This window comes from Amblyomma americanum, chromosome 5, assembly GCF_052857255.1.
Source record: "Amblyomma americanum isolate KBUSLIRL-KWMA chromosome 5, ASM5285725v1, whole genome shotgun sequence".
NCBI classification, from domain to species: domain Eukaryota; kingdom Metazoa; phylum Arthropoda; class Arachnida; order Ixodida; family Ixodidae; genus Amblyomma; species Amblyomma americanum.
Genome location: NC_135501.1, coordinates 46,087,469 through 46,112,772, shown reverse-complemented (window position 1 = coordinate 46,112,772; position 25,304 = coordinate 46,087,469). Strand labels below are relative to the sequence as shown.

Here is a 25,304-nt window from a genome sequence, read left to right as displayed (position 1 = left end):
GGCTTTTCACGTTAACGCATCTGTGAAAACAAAGCATGACTTCGCAGAGTTAATCCCGGAAATGAAGGCGACTGCATATTTTAAGGTTTATATAATAAAGCTTTATATAATAATGCTTTGGATCGCACCCCTGGCTATCCGCTGGATGCAAAATTAAGTTTTTGGCATTGACTCTAAAACTGTTGCGAGGAAACCGCCTTATCTTTCTCCGCAGTCAATAGAAAAAAGAGTATTGAGCTACTTTACATTAAAAACCAAAGAACACTAATTCCCCGTTTTGGCATGTGGACAACCGAACAACGTATTCTGAATCTCCCAACAAAAAAAGGCGCAATAAAGCCGTCGAAGTCCAGATCACATTTCCAATGTGCCCCTTAAACGATATGCCCATTGAAGCTTCGGTCCAGGAGCAGGGCACGGGAGCAGGGCTAGGAGCAGTCCCAGACCAACCGGTCCTGCCAGGACCGTGCACAATGTGACGACCATGCTGCTCGCGCGTATGCCTGTCTTCGTTATTATGCCCCCTTGGCAGACGAGGAGCCATCCTGCCGACTTAAGGCTTCTACAAGAGAATGGGCTAATGTAAGGGCTTGAGGCGCTTGACATTATACATCGATGGATGGATGGAAGGTAGGAGCGTCCCCTTTGAAACGGGGCAGTGGCAGCTGCCACCATGATCAGTTTTTTCCTTTATTTTTTTAAACTCTGCTGTAAGTTGGTAATAAAATTCGCCATTTTCTTTAAAATACGTCTTCCTTCATTTTAAAACTTATGACACCTCTCTGCTTTTGTGCCACGAATCCTCCAATCGCTTTTTGACAATTTCCACCACAGATTTATTTACATGACTCTTTTTATCTCTAAACCCTAACACCTCAGGAAGAGTGACTGTGCCTGCATCGACATCGGGATGGAAACCATCACATTTTAGAATGAGGTGTTCTATTGTTTCTACTGATTTACCACACACAACACATGTGTCATCTTCGTTAAATTTCTTTTTGTAGCTGTGCGTTCTAAGACACCCTGACCTAGCTTCAAAGAGGATGGCACTGCCCCTTGAGTTATCATAAAACGTTTCTTTCCTGATATGCTTTCCCAGCATCGATATAGTTCTACAATATGCTTCTTTTTCATTGAATCTATCCAATTTTTACCTTCGCCGTTTTCAACCTGCCGTTTAATGCCCTTTCTTTCTCCTTCCTCGTCACTGGCAAACTTACTGGCCAGCTTTCTAGTTCGTTTCCGCCGCCGTGTGTCAAAGCTCTTTCTGTACAGGTATTTAAATACCCTAGCTGCCAACCTGTTATCCAATTTCCTCAGGCGTTCTTCGTATAGTAATTTACTCTGAGCTCCCCGTGCTTCGAACGTTGCCCAGCCCATATCCCCCTGTACTGCCTCGATTTTGGTTTTCCCGTGGGCGACTAGTGCTAATCTTCAGACAGTTGTCTGGTTTACTTCCAATCGCGACTGAACTTCAGCCCTTAAGCATAAAACTTCATTCCAGAAAGTAAGCCCCGGCACCATTATTCCTTTCCAAATACCTCTGAGGACTTCCTACCTGTTGTACCCCCCCCCCCCCCCCCAATGCCTTAGTTTCATTATCCCGGCATCATTTCGCCCTTTTGCTATGAGAGACTGTTCGTGCATGTCCGTGTACATATGCCATTTTTTTACCCATACCCCGAAATATTTGTATTCGCCACTCGGGGTATTTCATGGCCTTGCATTGTAAGCTCCTGATCAGTTGTACCATTGAAAACCATCCCACCTGACTTAGTTGCGCCAAAACTGAAACCTAAACTGTCGCCTTCGTCTCCACAGCAATTCACCAAAGTTTGCAAATATTCCTGGCTATGTGCTAACTGTACAATATCGTCCGCATACATTAAACCCAGTAGTCGTTGTTCAACAACCTTTCCGCCTAATGTGTATGACAGATCATAACCTAGATTGCTTCCTTCTAGCCTTCTTTCCATACTTATCATATAAAGCATGAACAGCAACGGTTATAGAAGACAACCTTGACTTAACCCTTTGTGTACCTGGACAGTTGTTGTACTCTTAATTCCTCCCCATGTTATTTCAACTTCATTTTCTCGATATATTTCCCGTAGAAAATTAATTACCTCCTGACCGACACCTTCACCTTTTAATATGTTCCACAGGAGTTCCCTTTTCACGTTGTCGTATGCACCGCTCATTTCCAGGAAGGCTAAATACAAAGGTCCGCTTTCCGCCTTAGCTATTTATATGCACTGGGTAAGCACGAACAGGCAATCATCTAAGCGCCTGCCACTTCTGAACCCGTTCTGAAGTTAATAATAATAATAATAATTGGTTTTGGAGGGAAAGGAAATGGCGCAGTATCTGTCTCATATATCGTTGGACACCTGAACCGCGCCGTAAGGGAAGGGTAAAGGAGGGAGTGAAAGAAGAAAAGAAGAGAGAGGTGCCGTAGTGGAGGGCTCCGGAATAATTTCGACCGCCTGGGGATCTTTAACGTGCGCTGACATCGCACAGCACACGGGCGCCTTAGCGTTTTTCCTCCATAAAAACGCAGCTGCCGCGGTCGGGTTCGAACCCGGGAGCTCCGGATCAGTAGTCGAGCGCCCTAACCACTGAGCCACCGCGGCGGGTCGTTCTGAAGTTCTCCAAGTATTCTTTTACTTTCTACCCTTGACTGCATTTTTATTTTCACCGCCTGCATCCCCAGCCTGTATGTAACTGATGTTATCGTATTCGGTCGGAAGGATTTTATATTCCTCTTATGGCCTTTCCCTTTATAAATCAAAATCATTTTACTGTTTCCAGCTGAGCGGAATTTGCTGATTTGTTATGACGGCCTCCATTACTTTTATCAGCGTTTCCTTGCCTCTTGGGCCAAGTTCATTAATTAGCTTGATTAGAATTTCGTCGATCCGTGCGGACGCACATCTTGAAATATTTGCTTCCGCCTGTTTCCAGTTAAGATTCGTCAGTTCCACGCTGTTTTCTATTGTGCTGTCCTGTGTTGCTCCCTCATTTGGGGTGATTACTCTATCGTCTTTCTTAAATGACTCAGCTATAACTGATCAAATATAGTTCACAGCGCCATCTCCCTCTAAACATTTTCCCTCGGCATCGTGAATCTCTTCCTCCTTTCTGTGATTCGCTTTGCCTAGCCAGCTTATATGGTTCCAGAATTTTCTTGGCCTTCTTTAGTTGCATCGCGAACTTCAGCCAGCCAGTGATCAGAGGACTGCTTTATTTTAACCTGGAAGAGGACCTGCACTTGTTGTTTCTTTTCTCGATAAGATACCCATTTTCGACCTATTTCTTCTTCAGATAACTGGGCCCTCTTTGCTTCTCTTTGTTCCCGTGATGCCAACCGTCTTTATTCGATGGCCTCCCTAATTTCCTTATTCCACTAACTTCGTGGCTTCCTCTTTCCTCTCTAGGAGTTTACTCCTTTTACTTGTTTTATTTTAGTACTAATGAGAAGTTCTAACTTATTATAATCCCATTTTTCTATGGGATGTATCTCTATTGCTTCCTCTAAGCAGGCCGCTACTTGCGCTATTTGTTCGTCATTTATTTTTGCGTACTCTTTTTTACTCCCTTTCATTTCTCATCTGACCAGGGCTCCAAACTGTAGACTAATACGCTTATGATCACTACCGAGGCTGTACTTCCCTTCTTCGTCTACTTCCATCATTGCGAGCTTGCTATACATCCCTTGCGAGATTAAGCAGTAGTCAATGGTCGTTTGCCTGTTACGGGATTCCCACGTGATTTGTCCCTCACACTTAGTTTCTATATTTGCAATAACTAGGCTGTGTCTCTCACAGAAGTCTAGCATCAACTTCCCGTTACAATCTGTGTATTCATCCAGATCCTCGATGTGGCCATTCATGTCCCACAGCAGAATAATATCGGCGCCTTCTCCAAAACTGGTTTATATCGTCATTGAGACGTTTAAGTAGATCCGTGTTCTCTTGCCCGCATTTGTTCCCTGTTCCTAAATAAACCATGTCCTTTTACCGGCAATTGTACCCGATACCCAGACATGTTATTTGTAATTTGACTTTATTCTTTGCCAATTTGTTCCTTGATGTATCAGCATACCTACTCCTCCTCCCTTCCTCTATGTTGTTGTTCTGTTGCTCCCTTCCCAGACGTAGCCATCAATAAATGGCGGGTCTTCTAAATCCCTCAGATGTGTCTCACCTAGCACGTATAAACCTACTTTTTTGTCCTTCAACTGTTGTTCTATCTCTAACCACTTCGCTCTATTTCTACCGCCTTGCATGCTTATGCACCTTATCCTGATGGTAAATTTTTTTTTTAGTTTTCTTCCTGGACCTCCTAGTGGCCATTTTTTTGGCGTCAGCCTCCATTGCTACACTTTCTACTTTGCTTCTACCTACCCCTATGCCCTGAGACGCAGTGGACCCCCTAAAACCCTGACGTCCGCGGCGCCGCCTATTGGGAGACGTCGCGAATGACTGAAAACTATTTGACAAGAGATGCTTGCTTCAAGATGTGATAGGGGCCATGACTATTAGCGAGAACTTTCTGGTAGAGGCCAGGAGTACGGGCAGATATCCGCAGCCAGACAAGGAACCCAGGCGGGAAATGCTGGGCAGGCTCATCTGCACCGTGACAGGCTTTTTGAGGAATTTGGTAGCTGTCGTGAGCGACCAGACGATCTGGCGGCAATATTCGGCGTGCCTGGAGACTTGATAAATAGCGGTGCACTCAGATGTCGGTCGTGAAAATGAAGGATGGAGAAAATTTTGTTGTACACTGCGTAGCAGTATTGCACTCGAACGTAGTACAGGAGAGAATCAGGCTCCAGTTCGTGTACTTCAAACCGACCTACTACACAGCGAGCGTATCCCATAGGGTGCGGTTAAAGCGTTGTATGAGGTCATTTGTCTGAGGATGGCAGGCAGTGCAATTCGATGGACGATTTTGCACTCGCGGAGAAGTTAACTTTAGATAGGAAGGCACGGCATCTGTCGCTGAGCAGTTCACAATGGGTAGCGTATCAAATGATGAACCACCACAGAAGAAAGGTTGCCACATCCAGGGCTATCGCAGCAGGGAGAGTGGTGGTTTCAGCATATCTCGTGAGGTGATCAACGGCAACAGAAACCCATCGTTTGCCAGAGGCAGTATACAGCAGGGGCCCGCACAAATCAGTGCTAATGCGTTCGAGAGCGCGATGCGGACAAGGCTATAGCGGCTACAACTCGCAAGCAGCATTGCAACTCGCGAGCAGCCGGTGTTTTACGGCGTTGGTATTCAAGGCACGGATGTACGTACCTCAAAACAAAGTTGTGCATGGCACGCCAGTTGGATCGGAGGGGGTGGCACATTCGCGTATTGAGAAGGCCTGCGTGACCGCATTATATGTCGGCGTGAAAATATGAGCAGATATAGAACCTCTGGTGTCGAGGAAAGGCAAGGAGCCACTTTCGTCTAACAGAACAATAATTACGGCAAGAAAGCGAAATAGGCCTGATCTCAAAATAAGGAGCTTGATGGTGCAGGGCATGAGATGGTGTGTCCGCCGATGGCTTGCAGAGAAAGTCGAGAAGAGCCCTAATCCAGGGAACGTTCTGCTGCTCAGAAGACAGGTCACTGATGGCGGGAGACGGCGCAGGGGCCTCGATTTCTCAGAGGCTGGCAATTTCCGCTGGCAGCCAGGAACGAGAAAAGGCATCGGGGTCCTGATGCTTGCGGCCTGAGCTGTAGACTATGAAGATATTATATTCTTGAAGACGCAGCGCTAATCGGGTCTGACGGCCAGAAGGACCTTTAAATGAAGAAAGCAAAGAAAAGGCGTGATGTTCTGTAACGAACTTGAAAGTACGGCCGCACATGTAAAGATCAAACTTCGCTAGGCCTCACACAATGGGCGCGGCGCTCTTTTATGGTAACAGAGTAGTTCGGCTCAGCCTTGGTAAGGACGCAGCTAGCATATATAGCTACATATTCTTAGAATCTTTATTTGAGTGAGGAGGCGATGAAATTCTCGTAGGCGCCACGGCATGCGAGCGACCAAATCGAAAAATTGACATTGCTGCCGAATAGCTGAGTCATCAGGGCAGCAATTTATGCAAAGTTACGAATAAAAAGCGTAAAATAATAGAACAGCACTACGAAGTTGCGGAGTTCGTTAGTGGAAAACGCACTCACAGCACGAGGCTTGGCTGTTTTAGGGTGTGCACCGTCTTTCGACACAATTTGATATAAAATTGTGAGTTCACGGGCAGTGAAAGTGACCGTTTTTAAGTTCATCTCAGACCACCGCTTGTGAGGCACGTCGAGACGTACTTCAGGCGACAACGGCGGGTCTCAAAGTCGGGTGAAAAGATTACTATATCGTCCGTCTAACATAGGAATGTTTTCCCCTGGAGGCCACGCAAAACTGGTTCCATCATTCACTCGAAAGCAGCAGGAGCGTTAAGCAGGCTGAAAGGAATAAAAGGAAATGCTCAGAGACCGTCAGGGGTCACATGCGCGATTTTGGCAACATCTGGTAATAACCTGGTAATAACCAGAGCGCAAATCAAGCGAAGAGAAGAGCTCTAAGCCATGGATTCAGTCCAGAGCTTCATCAATGTGGAGCACAGGGTAGCCGGCTTTGCCCGTGATCTTATTAATGCAACGGTAATCGACGTAAAATCAAACAGAACCATCCTCCTCCTTCGCGAATACAGCCGGCAAGGCCCATGGGCCCATGGGCTGAAAAGGCCTGAATAACTGCGCTTTTAAACATGACGTCCACCTCGTCTTCAATAACTGGTCGTTAGTGGCGGAAACGCGATATGGGCGCTGTTGCAGAGGGACATCGGCACCGGTGTCAATGTGGTGATCGACAGGCGACGTGCGTCTCAAGATGGGTTGGTGGCAATCGAAGGAGCAGCGAAACTCCCCAAGAAGCGCACGAAGCTGGGTTCGCTGAGGTGGAGGAAGATTGGCGTCAGTAGAGCGAAGCAGTAGGTTGGTCGACAACTGGGTGATCGTAGGAGTAGGTTAGCTAAGGGCGTCCATGCTGAGGGGCGGCGATACTGCAGCGGCGTCGTGGTTGAGAACAGAATCGAAGAGCTGCACGCTGCCGATGCATTCGCAACCGCGGAAAGTGAAGGGGACTGGATTCAAAACGGGTTGGAGACCCACAATGCGGTGAGATCAACCACTCTAGTGAACAGAACTTAATGTTGCGGCTGACAGTGGCGGCGCAGACAAGTCTTATACGGCCTGAAGACGACACTTGGGTCGCGAACAGTCACAGGAGAAGGCACAAATACGGAAGATCACCTGAGAACCATTGGTTCTGTCGACAGCAAAATCTCTGGCATAAAACAGAGGCATAGCAATGTTCTGGAATGGGATTCAGCAGCCTAGAGAGCGCTACTTGAACCCTGACCACAGTCGACGACCGCGTAGTGCAGCGCTAGAAAGTCCCAGCCTAAGATGAGCGTATGCTAATAGAATATCAGAACGACGAACTTAATCTTATATAAAATGCTTGAATGACTACTCGAGCAGTACACACGGCTAACGGCTGGGTTAGGTGCGCACTCGCAGTTCGTAACGACAGGCCAGAAACGGCCGTCTTCACTTACTTTCCTCAAAGAGCGGCAAACCGCTGCATTAAGACCGCAGCACCGGTCTCAACAACCGCCATCACAGAGATGCACTCTTCGGAACTTTCATTGAGTTTAGCGGCAGAAAAACGAGGTTTTCAAATTTCGACAACTACGCAGCTCTAGCCTTAGGAACTGATGCATTTATTTTTCCTCTTGAATTGCCGAGGAACGCCGTCGCACCGGATAAAGTGAGCACCGACGTGGAGAATTCGAACGGCATCCGAAGAAGGTGGCACTGTCATGGCTTAAGGACGGCGCAACAGCAGGTGAGAACTCACAATCGGGCCAGTAGCTAGAAACTTCGGGAGCCACTCGGGAGACGTTCATTAGTTGACGGCAAAGGGCGCCGTATGACCTTAAAAGCACATACCTGACGAATTCTAGTTGTGCGCAAGGAGTCTCCCATTTCAGTATCGCGGTGGAATAAAAGCAGCGGGTGCTCGAACGGGATCTGGAAGCTGAGCATAGGTAGGTGGTCGAGATCTTGCAAGAACGTCCGTAAATATCAGCATAGTCGCGAGAGGTGTGGACTGAGCGGCTTCTGAAAGAGCCTCGGCGAACTGTTCCTGAATAATCTGGCGTATATTTGGATCCAGGTGTGGCGATGGCTCTTGACGGCATGTAGTTACTGGGAACTGGAGAACAACTTCTTCAAGGATGAAGCTCTTGATGTGCAGCACGAGCGATGACTGGTCGCCTTCGACTGTCCGGTCAGCAAGCGACTAGACGCGCGTCGTGTGTTCGCCAGTCAGAGCCCTCTGCCTGCGTTGTTCGTCAAAGCTCTGACATCGATTGACGACATCTGCTACAGTGCGCAGGTCCCGATTACCTTTAGAATGTGCCTGATCTTATCGTCTTCTGACGTCTGTGCTTTCACTCCCTTGCACAGGTAGACATTTTCCTCGATATAACTTGTAGAGTTCCCGCCGACCTGCTGAGACCGCGTAGGCAAGCGCTGTTCGACGCTTAGTTTTCTGACAGCTGGATTGCAGATGTCCTTTGGTAATCTTGTTTTGCAAACGGACCATGACGTAATGTTCGCCTCGTGGTTCCGATACCACAGATTCGCTACGCTTGTCATATAGAAAATCACATTTCTCAGTTTGGTTTCCGCGTCCCATTTGTTGTATACGCTTACCAGTTTTTAGGCTGTCAGCCATTCTTCAACACAGTCGTCATTGATATCACTGATGATGGCAGGATCTCGGTAGCGGAGAGAACCGAGCCCACTTGTATAGCTTGGTGGTTGGCGTCCGCAGATATCGCGGGAGGTGGTAGCATGCGGTTACGCAGTTTCACGGAGAGAGAATGTTACTCCGCCCCATTCTTCATAAATAACGTGGGGGTTATTTGGAGAAGCTTCAAGAAGGGAGCAGGGCCAACATCAGTTGTCGATCAGTCAGTCCAGCTAGGAGCGTGTAATAGGCGAAATTCATGCGTCTCGCGCGTATGCCCTTCTTGTTTGCACTAGTTTAACGGTATGACGTTTCACGACAGTGTGCGTTGTCTACAGAAATTTTCACACCCTTGGCGATCAAGTCATATTAAACTTTTCATTAAACCGCATTGCACACCGATCCGAAAAGTAAGAAACCAAGTTCAATACCATAAAAAAATCTGTAGCAGCTTTCGCCATAAAAATGCCCAAGACATATTCACTACAATCTAAGAGGCACAGCTGTAACACGCTCAAACACTATAATATTTGGGTGTGACTTTCTCTAGCGTACAGAAATGAGATCGCCACATTGGTAACACATGTCCAAATACATTCAGGGAGTTCAATTTGTGTCGGAAAGTGGCTACCCACACTGTCTCGTGTCAGTCTATCGGCGTGAAAAACTGTCCATCAGCCGAAATTTGAGTATGCAATTACCGTGTTTAGTGACCTCCGATGGATGGATGGACGGATGGACTGACGGACGGACGGACGGACAAACGGACGGATGGCGGTTGAGCCCTTCAAATTGGGCTCAAGCTACCTAGCCGTGACTTATGAAATTTTACTCTCATCTTGATTTTAGCCACGAATGAAATAACCTTCGCTTGGTTACTTCTACCCGCTAACACTCTACTTTACCTTCATTGTCCTTAAACCCAAATGCCTTGGATAAATCAGCCCCGCTGCTTTCCACTGTACAGAAAAGTATCAAGTGTACAGCCGTTTCCTCTTCCTGTCCGCACGCAACGCACAAAGTGTCTACCTCGTGGTACCTGACTCTTCATGTCTTAGTCCGCAAAACTCCCGTCCTGGTTTGAAACAACAAAGAGCTTCCCCTACAATTATCATAGATATTTTCTTTGTATTTCCTGCTCAATAATCCCTGTATGTTCCCAGTGCTTATTTCGTCAGTTCCAATCAAAGTTGATCACGGACTCTCTCGACAACACTGCCAGATATTACTGCAATCTGCATTCGTATAATTCTTTACTGTGCACACAAAGATGACATGTTAATGACGGGGAAACAGGATAGGTCGCTACTTGCAACTATTTTGTTAAGAAGCACGTGCCAATGTATCTGATTAGCCCAATCCCTTTTTGTGTATAGAAGCCATGTGCCTTTATGAATAAAACAGTTGCAAGTTGCACCCAATTCTGTATTCCTCGTACTTATTTCATTGTCTTTATGTGCGCAAAAAAAGAATTCACATAATACTGACCTGGGACATTGCGCTGCACTCAAAAAACTTGTGGACGAATATATCTGCACACTCCCTTTAAAATTATTGTTCTCTATATGCTACAGACAAAATTCGACATATACCGTGCGCTACCCCTGCACAAGCAAGACAAGACCTGCACTAGCCTTCAACCTTACAGCGACTGCTTTTTGTCCTCATGAAATATTCCTCAGGAAATCGATGCCCACCACTGAATCATCGGTATTGAATAAAATTGGGCCATCCGCCAAGATCTGTACCGATTATTGGCCCTTGGACACAAAAGAATTCGGAAGCAAGGGAATGAAACGCTCCGTGACGATGTCTTCCAGTCATGAAAAAGCCCCTGGATGTCACAGTTGTGCTAGTCAAGCACATAGGTTCTGTGCCTATTACTGTCTAGTGAACTACGCAATAGAAAAAGATAGCTATTTTTTACTACGTATTGATGGCGCGCTTGATTGATTATGCAACACGAAGTGCCTCTTTTCGTGCATTTAGAGGTCTTGGCAGGTCAAAGGCGATAAAAGAGACCGAGACAAAGCAGCTTTCAACATTCTCAATGGCTCGTTCTACTTGAAAGCAGTACTTTTTACACCTTGTGGCCCTTCTGCAACGTTCAAGCCTATACAATGTACATAGCACTGGCAAGTACAAAAGGGGCAATTTGCCTCGTACACCAGGTTGATGTTGCAACCTGCGCTCCGAAGTAGGTTGATAACTGCAAAATACTTCGGTCAGTGCTGAAGGAAATAACATCGTACGCACGGAAGGAGTGCAGTCGTTTTTAAAATTTTGAGCACACGGGGCTTCGCTTTAGTGCAAAACCATGCGGATTAATTTGTATTCCCAGCGTTCCAAATCTGCTCAAGGGAAGAGGAAGTCTTGTTCTCTCTTCTCGATTGTTGAGACTTCTACAGACGGTACACTGCCACAATAAACAACTTAGAAGCAAACAATTTTTTTCTAAACTTTTGAGAAACGCTGTTTGTGTCAAAAACATCTGGTGAATATCCTGACACAGCTCTTGAATCTAGACACTCTATCTAAATATAGATGCATCTCATGTGGATAAGTCCGAGAACTTCATCACTGCTTCCTTTCCTCCCCTCTTCTCGGAAATTGATATAGGTTTAAAGCGACGAAGCTGAAGTTTATACTGACGCAGGCAACCTGAGTATAACTGCTCATAAAGAGAAGAAAACTGCTCATAAAAAGAACATAAGAAGAATAAATATGGAGCTCAAGGTTACAAAGTGCAGAAATGATTGTGTGCAGTGCAAAGGTTGTGCATGGTAAAGAACCATTGGCAGTCTGAAGTTTTCACTAGCTCACAACGACAGCGTCCCCAAAGTCAATTTTCCGCGCTTCGGTGCATTAAAGCCCACCTTGTACCTTAAAGACATCTCAAAATTGCACACTTTCAATGAAAGGTTGCGTAGTGGAGAGCTTTAGTATCATTTAGGCAACCTACGGTCATGAACGCACAAAACTTCACGCAGCACAGAGCGCCTTTTGCACAACGGCTCCATCGAAACACTGCCTCCGCGGATGCGATTCGATCTATAGTTCTTCGATTGAGTCTTCGGACGTCACAGCTCCTAAGCCACAGCTGCCGGTCATTGCGTTTCTGTCAAATAATTGGCTCTAAAGATCGCCAAAGCCGCGGGAAAACAGGCACGAAGTCCAGCCGGATTCTACGCGCGGTAGAATTCGGTTGCTGAAAAGTACTCACATTTGTCGATCTTCAGTCTGCTCGGTGCCGCTCTCCGCCGGTAGACCCACTACCGTGCCCCGCAACACCAACATTGTGATCGCCATTGTGGCCACAAGAATGAATACGGCGCAGAACAGGGCGCAAGCACGGCGGCTGTCGCGAGCAAAGTCGTCATCGGGTGGCTGCGGCAGGTCGCGCGTCTCCAGAGGCTCCATCTGAGGGTAGCCTGCCGCGTTGATGGTGATCCTAGCAGCAGGAAAAGCAGTAATATACATGAGCATCCACAGTTTCCAAAAAGAGCTAAGCACAAATTTAACCTAACTTCCACTGTTTTCTGCTGTCAAATAAGCTAAAACCAGAATACTACACATAATAAGCTCTCGCTTTGCACCCGGCGGAAAAGCTGATAAAACAAGCGCAAAAAATCACGTGAAAGAAATACACACTTGCCTAACGCTCAGATTCAGTTACGTTTATCGCAAGAATGAAGTCTTTATGTCCTAGTTAACGCTGAGCAGTACAACTGTCACGTACCTCCGACTGTCCGAATTGTACGAATTAATCTATAACCAATACTGCGAATGGCCATCCAGATCCGCAAGTTCCTCCGTTAAGACTGACACAGAAGGCATGTCCAGACAATAATCCCTGTAGGGCGCCAACTTGTAGCCATTAATTATTTATCGTGTCACGAAATCTTTATGCTTTCGAAACAAAACGTTCATAAAACAGTGGTACGCAGTCGCCCCTGCTATATTGGAGTCAAAACTGCCCAAGCATTTTTTCTTGTACAAAGCAGCTGTTATCAAGCGTCCGTTCCATCGGTTTCGCGCAGCTTTCGTTGTCATTCAACAGAGTTTTTTCAAGCTCGTTACAAGCTATTCATTGCCTGCGTGAAATTAGTTTTTCTTGTAATATTGTAATTAATCGAGTGCTTTTTCAAATGCCAAAGTTGCGGGTAACTGGGTTTCTTTTTCTTGTCATCGGTTACTGGCAATCAGTGACTTGATTCCACAAACAAACTGTGCCCTGCGGTACAACTCATCGTGCAGCAAACACAGGTGATGGCGGGCATGAAATTCCCATGCGTGCCTGCAGGCCCAAAGTTTGGAGGTTTAGCTAAAGTTCCGGAGATTGCAGGCATTCGCATATGGTTGCATATATCTTGGCTAGTCAGTACGCAATTTCTGTCTATGCCGCTCAGGGAGGAACAAAAAAAAAATCTATGGTGCCCGCCTGCATGACTCGAGCGACTGCAGGAACTGCGTGGAACTGCTACCATCGTGCACGAGCTGCGCACATCTATCGAAGACACCCCCCGGCCGTCAGGAACGAGGAAACGCCCTCGACGGATTCCTACAAAAGAGGCCTGCTACCGAAGGAATCTACACTCACCCAGCAGCAGCGGCAGCGGTGACGCCGATTGCCTTCATGCCTGGAAGTTAATCTCTCGACAACTTGCGCAGGAACTGCTACCATCGTGCACGAGCTGCGCACATCTATCGAAGACACCCACCGGCCGTCAGGAACGAGGAAACGCCCTCGACGGATTCCTACAAAAGAGGCCTGCTACTGAAGGAATCTACACTCACCCAGCAGCAGCGGCAGCGGTGACGCCGATTGCCTTCATGCCTGGAAGTTAATCTCTCGACAACTTGCGCAGGAACTGCTACCATCGTGCACGAGCTGCGCACATCTATCGAAGACACCCACCGGCCGTCAGGAACGAGGAAACGCCCTCGACGGATTCCTACAAAAGAGGCCTGCTACCGAAGGAATCTACACTCACCCAGCAGCAGCGGCAGCGGTGACGCCGATTGCCTTCATGCCTGGAAGTTAATCTCTCGACAACTTGCGCAGGAACTGCTACCATCGTGCACGAGCTGCGCACATCTATCGAAGACACCCCCCGGCCGTCAGGAACGAGGATACGCCCTCGACGGATTCCTACAAAAGAGGCCTGCTACCGAAGGAATCTACACTCACCCAGCAGCAGCGGCAGCGGTGACGCCGATTGCCTTCATGCCTGGAAGTTAATCTCTCGACAACTTGCGCAGGAACTGCTACCATCGTGCACGAGCTGCGCACATCTATCGAAGACACCCCCCGGCCGTCAGGAACGAGGAAACGCCCTCGACGGATTCCTACAAAAGAGGCCTGCTACCGAAGGAATCTACACTCACCCAGCAGCAGCGGCAGCGGTGACGCCGATTGCCTTCATGCCTGGAAGTTAATCTCTCGACAACTTGCGCAGGAACTGCTACCATCGTGCACGAGCTGCGCACATCTATCGAAGACACCCCCCGGCCGTCAGGAACGAGGAAACGCCCTCGACGGATTCCTACAAAAGAGGCCTGCTACCGAAGGAATCTACACTCACCCAGCAGCAGCGGCAGCGGTGACGCCGATTGCCTTCATGCCTGGAAGTTAATCTCTCGACAACTTGCGCAGGAACTGCTACCATCGTGCACGAGCTGCGCACATCTATCGAAGACACCCCCCGGCCGTCAGGAAAGAGGAAACGCCCTCGACGGATTCCTACAAAAGAGGCCTGCTACCGAAGGAATCTACACTCACCCAGCAGCAGCGGCAGCGGTGACGCCGATTGCCTTCATGCCTGGAAGTTAATCTCTCGCCAACTTGCGCAGGAACTGCTACCATCGTGCACGAGCTGCGCACATCTATCGAAGACACCCCCCGGCCGTCAGGAACGAGGAAACGCCCTCGACGGATTCCTACAAAAGAGGCCTGCTACCGAAGGAATCTACACTCACCCAGCAGCAGCGGCAGCGGTGACGCCGATTGCCTTCATGCCTGGAAGTTAATCTCTCGACAACTTGCGCAGGAACTGCTACCATCGTGCACGAGCTGCGCACATCTATCGAAGACACCCCCCGGCCGTCAGGAACGAGGAAACGCCCTCGACGGATTCCTACAAAAGAGGCCTGCTACCGAAGGAATCTACACTCACCCAGCAGCAGCGGCAGCGGTGACGCCGATTGCCTTCATGCCTGGAAGTTAATCTCTCGACAACTTGCGCAGGAACTGCTACCATCGTGCACGAGCTGCGCCCATCTATCGAAGACACCCCCCGGCCGTCAGGAACGAGGAAACGCCCTCGACGGATTCCTACAAAAGAGGCCTGCTACCGAAGGAATCTACACTCACCCAGCAGCAGCGGCAGCGGTGACGCCGATTGCTTTCATGCCTGGAAGTTAATCTCTCGACAACTTGCGCAGGAACTGCTACCATCGTGCACGAGCTGCGCACATCTATCGAAGACACCCCCCGGCCGTCAGGAACGAGGAAACGCCCTCGACGGATTCCTACAAAAGAGGCCTGCTACCGAAGGAATCTACACTCACCCAGCAGCAGCGGCAGCGGTGACGCCGATTGCCTTCATGCCTGGAAGTTAATCTCTCGACAACTTGCGCAGGAACTGCTACCATCGTGCACGAGCTGCGCACATCTATCGAAGACACCCCCCGGCCGTCAGGAACGAGGAAATGCCCTCGACGGATTCCTACAAAAGAGGCCTGCTACCGAAGGAATCTACACTCACCCAGCAGCAGCGGCAGCGGTGACGCCGATTGCCTTCATGCCTGGAAGTTAATCTCTCGACAACTTGCGCAGGAACTGTTACCATCGTGCACGAGCTGCGCACATCTATCGAAGACACCCACCGGCCGTCAGGAACGAGGAAACGCCCTCGACGGATTCCTACAAAAGAGGCCTGCTACCGAAGGAATCTACACTCACCCAGCAGCAGCGGCAGCGGTGACGCCGATTGCCTTCATGCCTGGAAGTTAATCTCTCGACAACTTGCGCAGGAACTGCTACCATCGTGCACGAGCTGCGCACATCTATCGAAGACACCCCCCGGCCGTCAGGAACGAGGAAACGCCCTCGACGGATTCCTACAAAAGAGGCCTGCTACCGAAGGAATCTACACTCACCCAGCAGCAGCGGCAGCGGTGACGCCGATTGCCTTCATGCCTGGAAGTTAATCTCTCGACAACTTGCGCAGGAACTGCTACCATCGTGCACGAGCTGCGCACATCTATCGAAGACACCCCCCGGCCGTCAGGAACGAGGAAACGCCCTCGACGGATTCCTACAAAAGAGGCCTGCTACCGAAGGAATCTACACTCACCCAGCAGCAGCGGCAGCGGTGACGCCGATTGCCTTCATGCCTGGAAGTTAATCTCTCGACAACTTGCGCAGGAACTGCTACCATCGTGCACGAGCTGCGCACATCTATCGAAGACACCCCCCGGCCGTCAGGAACAAGGAAACGCCCTCGACGGATTCCTACAAAAGAGGCCTGCTACCGAAGGAATCTACACTCACCCAGCAGCAGCGGCAGCGGTGACGCCGATTGCCTTCATGCCTGGAAGTTAATCTCTCGACAACTTGCGCAGGAACTGCTACCATCGTGCACGAGCTGCGCACATCTATCGAAGACACCCCCCGGCCGTCAGGAACGAGGAAACGCCCTCGACGGATTCCTACAAAAGAGGCCTGCTACCGAAGGAATCTACACTCACCCAGCAGCAGCGGCAGCGGTGACGCCGATTGCTTTCATGCCTGGAAGTTAATCTCTCGACAACTTGCGCAGGAACTGCTACCATCGTGCACGAGCTGCGCACATCTATCGAAGACACCCCCCGGCCGTCAGGAACGAGGAAACGCCCTCGACGGATTCCTACAAAAGAGGCCTGCTACCGAAGGAATCTACACTCACCCAGCAGCAGCGGCAGCGGTGACGCCGATTGCCTTCATGCCTGGAAGTTAATCTCTCGACAACTTGCGCAGGAACTGCTACCATCGTGCACGAGCTGCGCACATCTATCGAAGACACCCACCGGCCGTCAGGAACGAGGAAACGCCCTCGACGGATTCCTACAAAAGAGGCCTGCTACCGAAGGAATCTACACTCACCCAGCAGCAGCGGCAGCGGTGACGCCGATTGCCTTCATGCCTGGAAGTTAATCTCTCGACAACTTGCGCAGGAACTGCTACCATCGTGCACGAGCTGCGCACATCTATCGAAGACACCCCCCGGCCGTCAGGAACGAGGAAACGCCCTCGACGGATTCCTACAAAAGAGGCCTGCTACCGAAGGAATCTACACTCACCCAGCAGCAGCGGCAGCGGTGACGCCGATTGCCTTCATGCCTGGAAGTTAATCTCTCGACAACTTGCGCAGGAACTGCTACCATCGTGCACGAGCTGCGCACATCTATCGAAGACACCCCCCGGCCGTCAGGAACGAGGAAACGCCCTCGACGGATTCCTACAAAAGAGGCCTGCTACCGAAGGAATCTACACTCACCCAGCAGCAGCGGCAGCGGTGACGCCGATTGCCTTCATGCCTGGAAGTTAATCTCTCGACAACTTGCGCAGGAACTGCTACCATCGTGCACGAGCTGCGCCCATCTATCGAAGAAACCCCCCGGCCGTCAGGAACGAGGAAACGCCCTCGACGGATTCCTACAAAAGAGGCCTGCTACCGAAGGAATCTACACTCACCCAGCAGCAGCGGCAGCGGTGACGCCGATTGCCTTCATGCCTGGAAGTTAATCTCTCGACAACTTGCGCAGGAACTGCTACCATCGTGCACGAGCTGCGCACATCTATCGAAGACACCCACCGGCCGTCAGGAACGAGGAAACGCCCTCGACGGATTCCTACAAAAGAGGCCTGCTACCGAAGGAATCTACACTCACCCAGCAGCAGCGGCAGCGGTGACGCCGATTGCCTTCATGCCTGGAAGTTAATCTCTCGACAACTTGCGCAGGAACTGCTACCATCGTGCACGAGCTGCGCACATCTATCGAAGACACCCCCCGGCCGTCAGGAACGAGGAAACGCCCTCGACGGATTCCTACAAAAGAGGCCTGCTACCGAAGGAATCTACACTCACCCAGCAGCAGCGGCAGCGGTGACGCCGATTGCCTTCATGCCTGGAAGTTAATCTCTCGACAACTTGCGCAGGAACTGCTACCATCGTGCACGAGCTGCGCACATCTATCGAAGACACCCCCCGGCCGTCAGGAACGAGGAAACGCCCTCGACGGATTCCTACAAAAGAGGCCTGCTACCGAAGGAATCTACACTCACCCAGCAGCAGCGGCAGCGGTGACGCCGATTGCCTTCATGCCTGGAAGTTAATCTCTCGACAACTTGCGCAGGAACTGCTACCATCGTGCACGAGCTGCGCCCATCTATCGAAGAAACCCCCCGGCCGTCAGGAACGAGGAAACGCCCTCGACGGATTCCTACAAAAGAGGCCTGCTACCGAAGGAATCTACACTCACCCAGCAGCAGCGGCAGCGGTGACGCCGATTGCCTTCATGCCTGGAAGTTAATCTCTCGACAACTTGCGCAGGAACTGCTACCATCGTGCACGAGCTGCGCACATCTATCGAAGACACCCACCGGCCGTCAGGAACGAGGAAACGCCCTCGACGGATTCCTACAAAAGAGGCCTGCTACCGAAGGAATCTACACTCACCCAGCAGCAGCGGCAGCGGTGACGCCGATTGCCTTCATGCCTGGAAGTTAATCTCTCGACAACTTGCGCAGGAACTGCTACCATCGTGCACGAGCTGCGCACATCTATCGAAGACACCCCCCGGCCGTCAGGAACGAGGAAACGCCCTCGACGGATTCCTACAAAAGAGGCCTGCTACCGAAGGAATCTACACTCACCCAGCAGCAGCGGCAGCGGTGACGCCGATTGCCTTCATGCCTGGAAGTTAATCTCTCGACAACTTGCGCAGGAACTGCTACCATCGTGCACGAGCTGCGCACATCTATCGAAGACACCCACCGGCCGTCAGGAACGAGGAAACGCCCTCGACGGATTCCTACAAAAGAGGCCTGCTACCGAAGGAATCTACACTCACCCAGCAGCAGCGGCAGCGGTGACGCCGATTGCCTTCATGCCTGGAAGTTAATCTCTCGACAACTTGCGCAGGAACTGCTACCATCGTGCACGAGCTGCGCACATCTATCGAAGACACCCCCCGGCCGTCAGGAACGAGGAAACGCCCTCGACGGATTCCTACAAAAGAGGCCTGCTACCGAAGGAATCTACACTCACCCAGCAGCAGCGGCAGCGGTGACGCCGATTGCCTTCATGCCTGGAAGTTAATCTCTCGACAACTTGCGCAGGAACTGCTACCATCGTGCACGAGCTGCGCACATCTATCGAAGACACCCACCGGCCGTCAGGAACGAGGAAACGCCCTCGACGGATTCCTACAAAAGAGGCCTGCTACCGAAGGAATCTACACTCACCCAGCAGCAGCGGCAGCGGTGACGCCGATTGCCTTCATGCCTGGAAGTTAATCTCTCGACAACTTGCGCAGGAACTGCTACCATCGTGCACGAGCTGCGCACATCTATCGAAGACACCCCCCGGCCGTCAGGAACGAGGAAACGCCCTCGACGGATTCCTACAAAAGAGGCCTGCTACCGAAGGAATCTACACTCACCCAGCAGCAGCGGCAGCGGTGACGCCGATTGCCTTCATGCCTGGAAGTTAATCTCTCGACAACTTGCGCAGGAACTGCTACCATCGTGCACGAGCTGCGCACATCTATCGAAGACACCCCCCGGCCGTCAGGAACGAGGAAACGCCCTCGACGGATTCCTACAAAAGAGTCCTGCTACCGAAGGAATCTACACTCACCCAGCAGCAGCGGCAGCGGTGACGCCGATTGCCTTCATGCCTGGAAGTTAATCTCTCGACAACTTGCGCAGGTTGGTCGACCCTTTTTGGACTGCTCTTGCTTAAGTTTTCCGTCAGTTGTGTATGGTGTCGGCCGCCGCTGCTGCTGTGTGCTGAGTGCATCAGTCTAAACAGTCTGAGTCTGAGTGCGTCAGGCTAAAAATGTCTGATGAATGTCTTTCATGTCATGAAAAACTTTCTGACGATGAAGTGTTCTTGTCGTGCGCGGAGTGTGAGTATAATTATCACATAGGCGCCTGCTCAGGAGTAAATCAGGCCAACTACAAGAAAAAATCGGAGATCGCAAAAAAAAACATGGAAGTGCGCCACTTGCAAAACTTCACAAGCCCGTGGTAGTAGTCAGGGCACAACAAAGCAGAAAGAGGCCGGCCTAGACTTGGCAAAAGAAATTGCTGACATACAGAGCAAGCTTGCTACTGTACTGGAAATGAAGTCGAAATTAGACAACATTGAGGCTATTATGACCACCGTGGGCTGCATTGAGAGCTCAGTAAAAGCAATGTCTGATAAATACGATGAAGTCCTCACGCGCATGGAAACTCAAAGTGCAGACATAACTGGCTTAAAGAAACGCATGGAAAAGCTTGAAGAAAAAGTTGATGACCAAGAAACAAAGAAACTGAGGCAAGAGATCAACAATCTCGAGCAGTATAGCAGACAGCAGAATATGCAAATACATGGACTGCCTCAGCATACCGACGAAAAGCTTTTAGACAAAATTAACCTTCTGGCCGATGAACTTAAGATTGCTCGACTTTCCGAGGCCGACGTTGAGGCAGTGCATCGACTTCCACTCAGGGGCGATAAAGACGCTTCGGAAAGGATAGCACCTGTGCTAGTTCGCTTTTCATCTCGTGTGACTAGGGACAAGTGGCTAAGCAAGAAGAATGAACTGAAGGACAAACAGTCAAAGATATTCTTAAACGAGAACCTTACAGCACAAAATAAGGACTTGTTGTGGCGAATGAAGTCGAAGGCGAAAGAAAAGGAATACGAGTTTGCCTGGGTTAAGAACGGAAAGCTGTTTGTGCGTCGGGCCCCTCGTAGCAAGATTATCAGAATCGCTTCTGTCGATGATCTAGAGAAAATACGATAAGGATTCTGATGGGCCAAGAGTTGCTTACTTACTGGCTTTATGCCAATGACAAACTGCATTTCTAAAGGCGGCTATCATGACGCTGTTTCTTTCCGTGATTACAAGACTCGTTGTGCTAAGGCCTTTTCTGTCTGCCACCTAAATGCTCAAAGCCTACGAACAAAAAAGGACGCGTGGGATATGCTTCTGGACTCGTTAAATCATCGGTTTGACTTGTTCGCTTTCACTGAGACCTGGTTTTCCAATGAAATGAATGTTATTGAATTTAGCGGGTACAAACATACGTCAATTTTTCGTACTAATACAAGAGGCGGAGGCGTGACCGTTTATGTCAACGAAAATTTAAGTTGCAGTGTTATCTCAAAATATTGCCGAATTAGTCCTCATTTTGAGACGGTTATGATAAAGTGCGAGAGCATAGTATGTGTGGTAGTATACCGACCTCCATCTGGAACACTGTCTATGTTTCTTGAATTTTTTGAAGAAATGTTGGAGTGCTGCATACAATATAGCTCATCGGTTGTTTTCCTTGGTGATTTCAATGTAGACATTCTTTGTCCTGATTTGAATAATCAAAAACTTACTGATGTGTTTCTTTTATACGGGTATGAAAATGTAATTTATGTACCAACAAGAGTAACAAACAAATCTGGAACCTTGTTAGATCTTTGTTTCACGAACTGTAGCTCAGCCGGTATTGAATCTGGTGTTTTATTAGCGGACCTGAGCGACCATCAACCGATCTTTATTTTTCTAACACACCTTACACAACACACGGTGCGACCCTCGCGCACGTGGATTCAGTACACGGTTATTAATGAAGAAACAATTAAGATATTTGAAAGACTAACAGCGCAAACAAATTGGGATGACGTTTACTGTTCAGAGGACCCTGTAATGGCGTACAATTTATTTTCAGAGAAAGTTGAGAACTCTTATAAACAATCATTTCCAGTATTAGAATTCAGGAAAACTAGGAAAGTAAGAAAGCCGTGGATTAACAGAACACTTTTAAACAGAATCAAGGAACGTGATAGACTTTTCGCTCTATTTATCAGAACTAGAGCTCTGGACTACTTAAATCAATATAAGAAAATAAGAAACAAACTAGCACATGACATTAAAAAAGCGCGCCATTCCTACTACGAAAACAAGTTTGCAGGTGTCATCAACAACCCAAGAAAAATGTGGCAAACCGCAAACCATCTCATGTCAAATACTCAGAAGAAAGAACTCAAGGAATTGAATATTGAAGGCACAACTTATACGGGAACCTCGCTAGCAAATAAATTCAACAAACACTTCCTAAACGCAGGAGCATTTAATACGAACAACGCGGATAGCTCTAACCTTGACTGCAAATCATATATGGGTTCGGCTGTTGCGGGTTCAATCTATTTGACTCCTACTACAGAGGCAGAAATATTTACGCTACTAAAAAAGCTAAATAACAGTAGTGCTTGCGGAGTGGATAACTTGAAAGGGCAACCAATAAAATCAGTTGCACATCTATTTAGCCGCCCTTTGTCGCATATATGCAATTTGATCCTAAGTTCGGGTGTCTTTCCTGATAAACTGAAAATCGCAAGAGTATCCGTTGTTCATAAAGGAGGGGATAAATGTAGCCTTAATAACTACAGACCTATCTCTGTCTTGCCAATCTTTTCTAAAATAATAGAACAAGTTATAAATACACGCCTTCTAAACTACTTCCAGCAAAACGACGTCATAGTAGAACAACAGTATGGGTTCCAAAAATGTAAGTCAACGGAGACGGCCCTTCAATATATAAAAGATCAAATAATAGATAACTTTGAGCATAAATTGTACACAGTAGGTTTGTTTCTTGATTTCAAAAAAGCATTCGACCCTATCAAACATGAAATCTTACTGCAAAAGTTACCCAACTACGGAATTAGAGGCGTTGCTCTCGACTTAATTAAGAGTTACCTGTCAAACAGATTTCAGTACACAGCGGTAGGCAAAGCGCAGTCAGATATTGGTGTTATCGCATATGGGATACCACAAGGGTCTATACTTGGTCCATTATTGTTTCTGTTATATATCAATGATATTGTAAATATTCCACTAACCCCGCAAATTATCCTGTATGCTGATGACACTAACGCCTTTTTTTCTGGTGCGAATATTGTAGATATTGAGAGGCAGGCGAATGTCTGGCTGTGTAACCTATCGGTATGGCTCGACGTAAATAAACTAGCCCTAAACACGAACAAAACAAAATATATTGTATTTCGACCAAAAAATAAATGTATGTCAGACATTCTTCTGCGCTTCGGCAATGAACAGATCGAACGCGTTGCATCACATAAATATCTAGGTGTAATCTTTCAGGAACACCTAAACTGGTCTGCACATGTCGCAAAAGTTCGAACAGATATCTCAAAAACGATTGGGCTCACCTATAAACTAAAGGATTTGCTACCACCATGGTTAAAAAAGAAATTGTATTATGCTCTAATACACTCCCGTCTGCATTACTGTCTTCTTGTATGGGGTACGACCACAAAAACAAATTTAGAAAACCTACATGTACTACAAAAACATGTTCTGCGCCAAATAGGAAATGTCCCACGCCGAACTCATACAGCACCGTTATTCCAAAAACACCGAATCCTGACTATCACAAACATCCTATGTAAAAAACTAGCAGTAGCTATATACACTCAAATCAAACAGAATGCATCATCGTTCACAGAGAAATATCTTCATAAAGAACACATGTACAATCTCCGGCATACCATTTATAACAGAGACAGGATTCGTACAAACTACGGAACACAAAAGTTAACATATCAGATTCCTGACTTCTTGAATAAGCACGCCATGGTTATGAATATTATTACTGACAGTTCTTCAGCTCTAGCCTTTAACAGAAACATTAACACATTTTTTTAGCACACAATTTTGACTATTTCCTTTTTTTTTCTGGGTTCCAAGTAGACACCAGATGGTTTTTGTTGTGAATGTTTTATTGTTCCCGCTTGTTTATTTTCTCTGCCTATTACTGCATGCGATTTATATTGGCTGTTTGTTTCCTCGCAGTATGACTTAGCCCTGCATGCTATGCTGTATTAATGTGTTACTTTTATGTTGATCGAAACTTTGTTCAACGATGTGACTGTACCTGCTGTTGAGTGATGTGTTTGGGAAGGGAGGAAGGGGGCCGACACTGAGTCAGGCAATAATTTGCCTTTATGTCTGCCTCCTGGCACCTATTACTGCTGCCTGAATAAAATGACTCTTTACCGAGCGACAACAGACCGGCTATGGAGAAGCACGGTGCAATCATGTCTGGGGCCCGGACCTGGTCATCGCTGACTCGTACGCCAGATAGCGCCCAAAATAATATCACGCGGACACTTTGTAGGGACCCCCGTGCTGTCAGATGGGGAAGCACATTACCTCCCACTGCTTCCGATTCGGCGGCTTTCACAAACGGAACGAAGGCGCAGATTTCGCTCAAGAATGCGCGTGAAGAGAGGATCCTGTTTGAAGGAGCACTACTGCTTGAGAGATTTCTAGTGTCAGAAGGAAAACTATGCGGACTCCATGGGCTTCTATCGTTAAAAAAAATAAGAGCGCAGCAAATACGGGGATGAAAAGATACAAGACGCAGACAAGGCGCTATGTATACGTATCTTTCGTCCTTCATTTTCTCGCGCTTTTGTTTTCTTCCAGAGTGTAGTACAGACTAGATGAATATGAGTATAATAATATTATTGCCCGGAACAGGCCACATTTCCAAAACAGGATTGCAAAAACATCAGTGCAGTCGGCTTGCAGTGCCTGGCAGGCAGCAGGCAAACGATATGCATCGCAGAAAAACAAGTTTTTAGGGTTGAATGTATTGGCGTTCAAAACACTGAGCATCGCAAAGCATTCTTGGCCTTGTATCTGGTAGTTGAATATATGTTTGTCGGAAGTTGCTTAACAGTGCTGGAACACCGTAACTCCAAATTGTTTTTCATATTTTGTAGCACACCGTGATATGCAATACTGGACTTTCGAGGGAAGGTGGAGCTTAGGAATATAAAGATTTTTAATATTATATTTCCGGAAGTGTATCAAAATAGTGGACTGTGTCAGAGCAGCATTAAACTTCGGGAATCTCTAACGTTTCAATATTATCAGCATCTTCTGTAAGGCCTAAATAGTAAAAAATATTTCGTAGCAAACCTCTTTAATTTACATCATTTCTTTTTTGTTAACGAAGCATGGTATGTCCGAAGTCTGTAATACTGTGTCACAGAACGCTATAATATAAAGCGTGTACAATAATCCTACGAACAGACAAAGGGATGCAGTACCGGACATTAGGTGAGAAACAAGATGCAGCGTGAATTTTTTCTACAGAGGTGAGGAACATGAGATTTTCATGAGAGATAACCGAAGTATATGCCAT

The 25,304-nt window shown here is 48.1% G+C and overlaps 1 protein-coding gene across 1 annotated transcript in view; it reads right to left on the bottom strand.

Annotated features, from left to right (window-relative positions):
- The window catches only part of LOC144134667 (uncharacterized), a 121,456-nt gene that overhangs the window by 72,715 nt on the left and 23,437 nt on the right, over window positions 1–25,304 (bottom strand). The window contains exon 3 of the mRNA XM_077667525.1: window positions 12,042–12,269. Within this exon, the coding sequence (XP_077523651.1) occupies window positions 12,042–12,269 (228 nt within the window). The remainder of the gene's footprint in view (window positions 1–12,041; window positions 12,270–25,304) is intronic.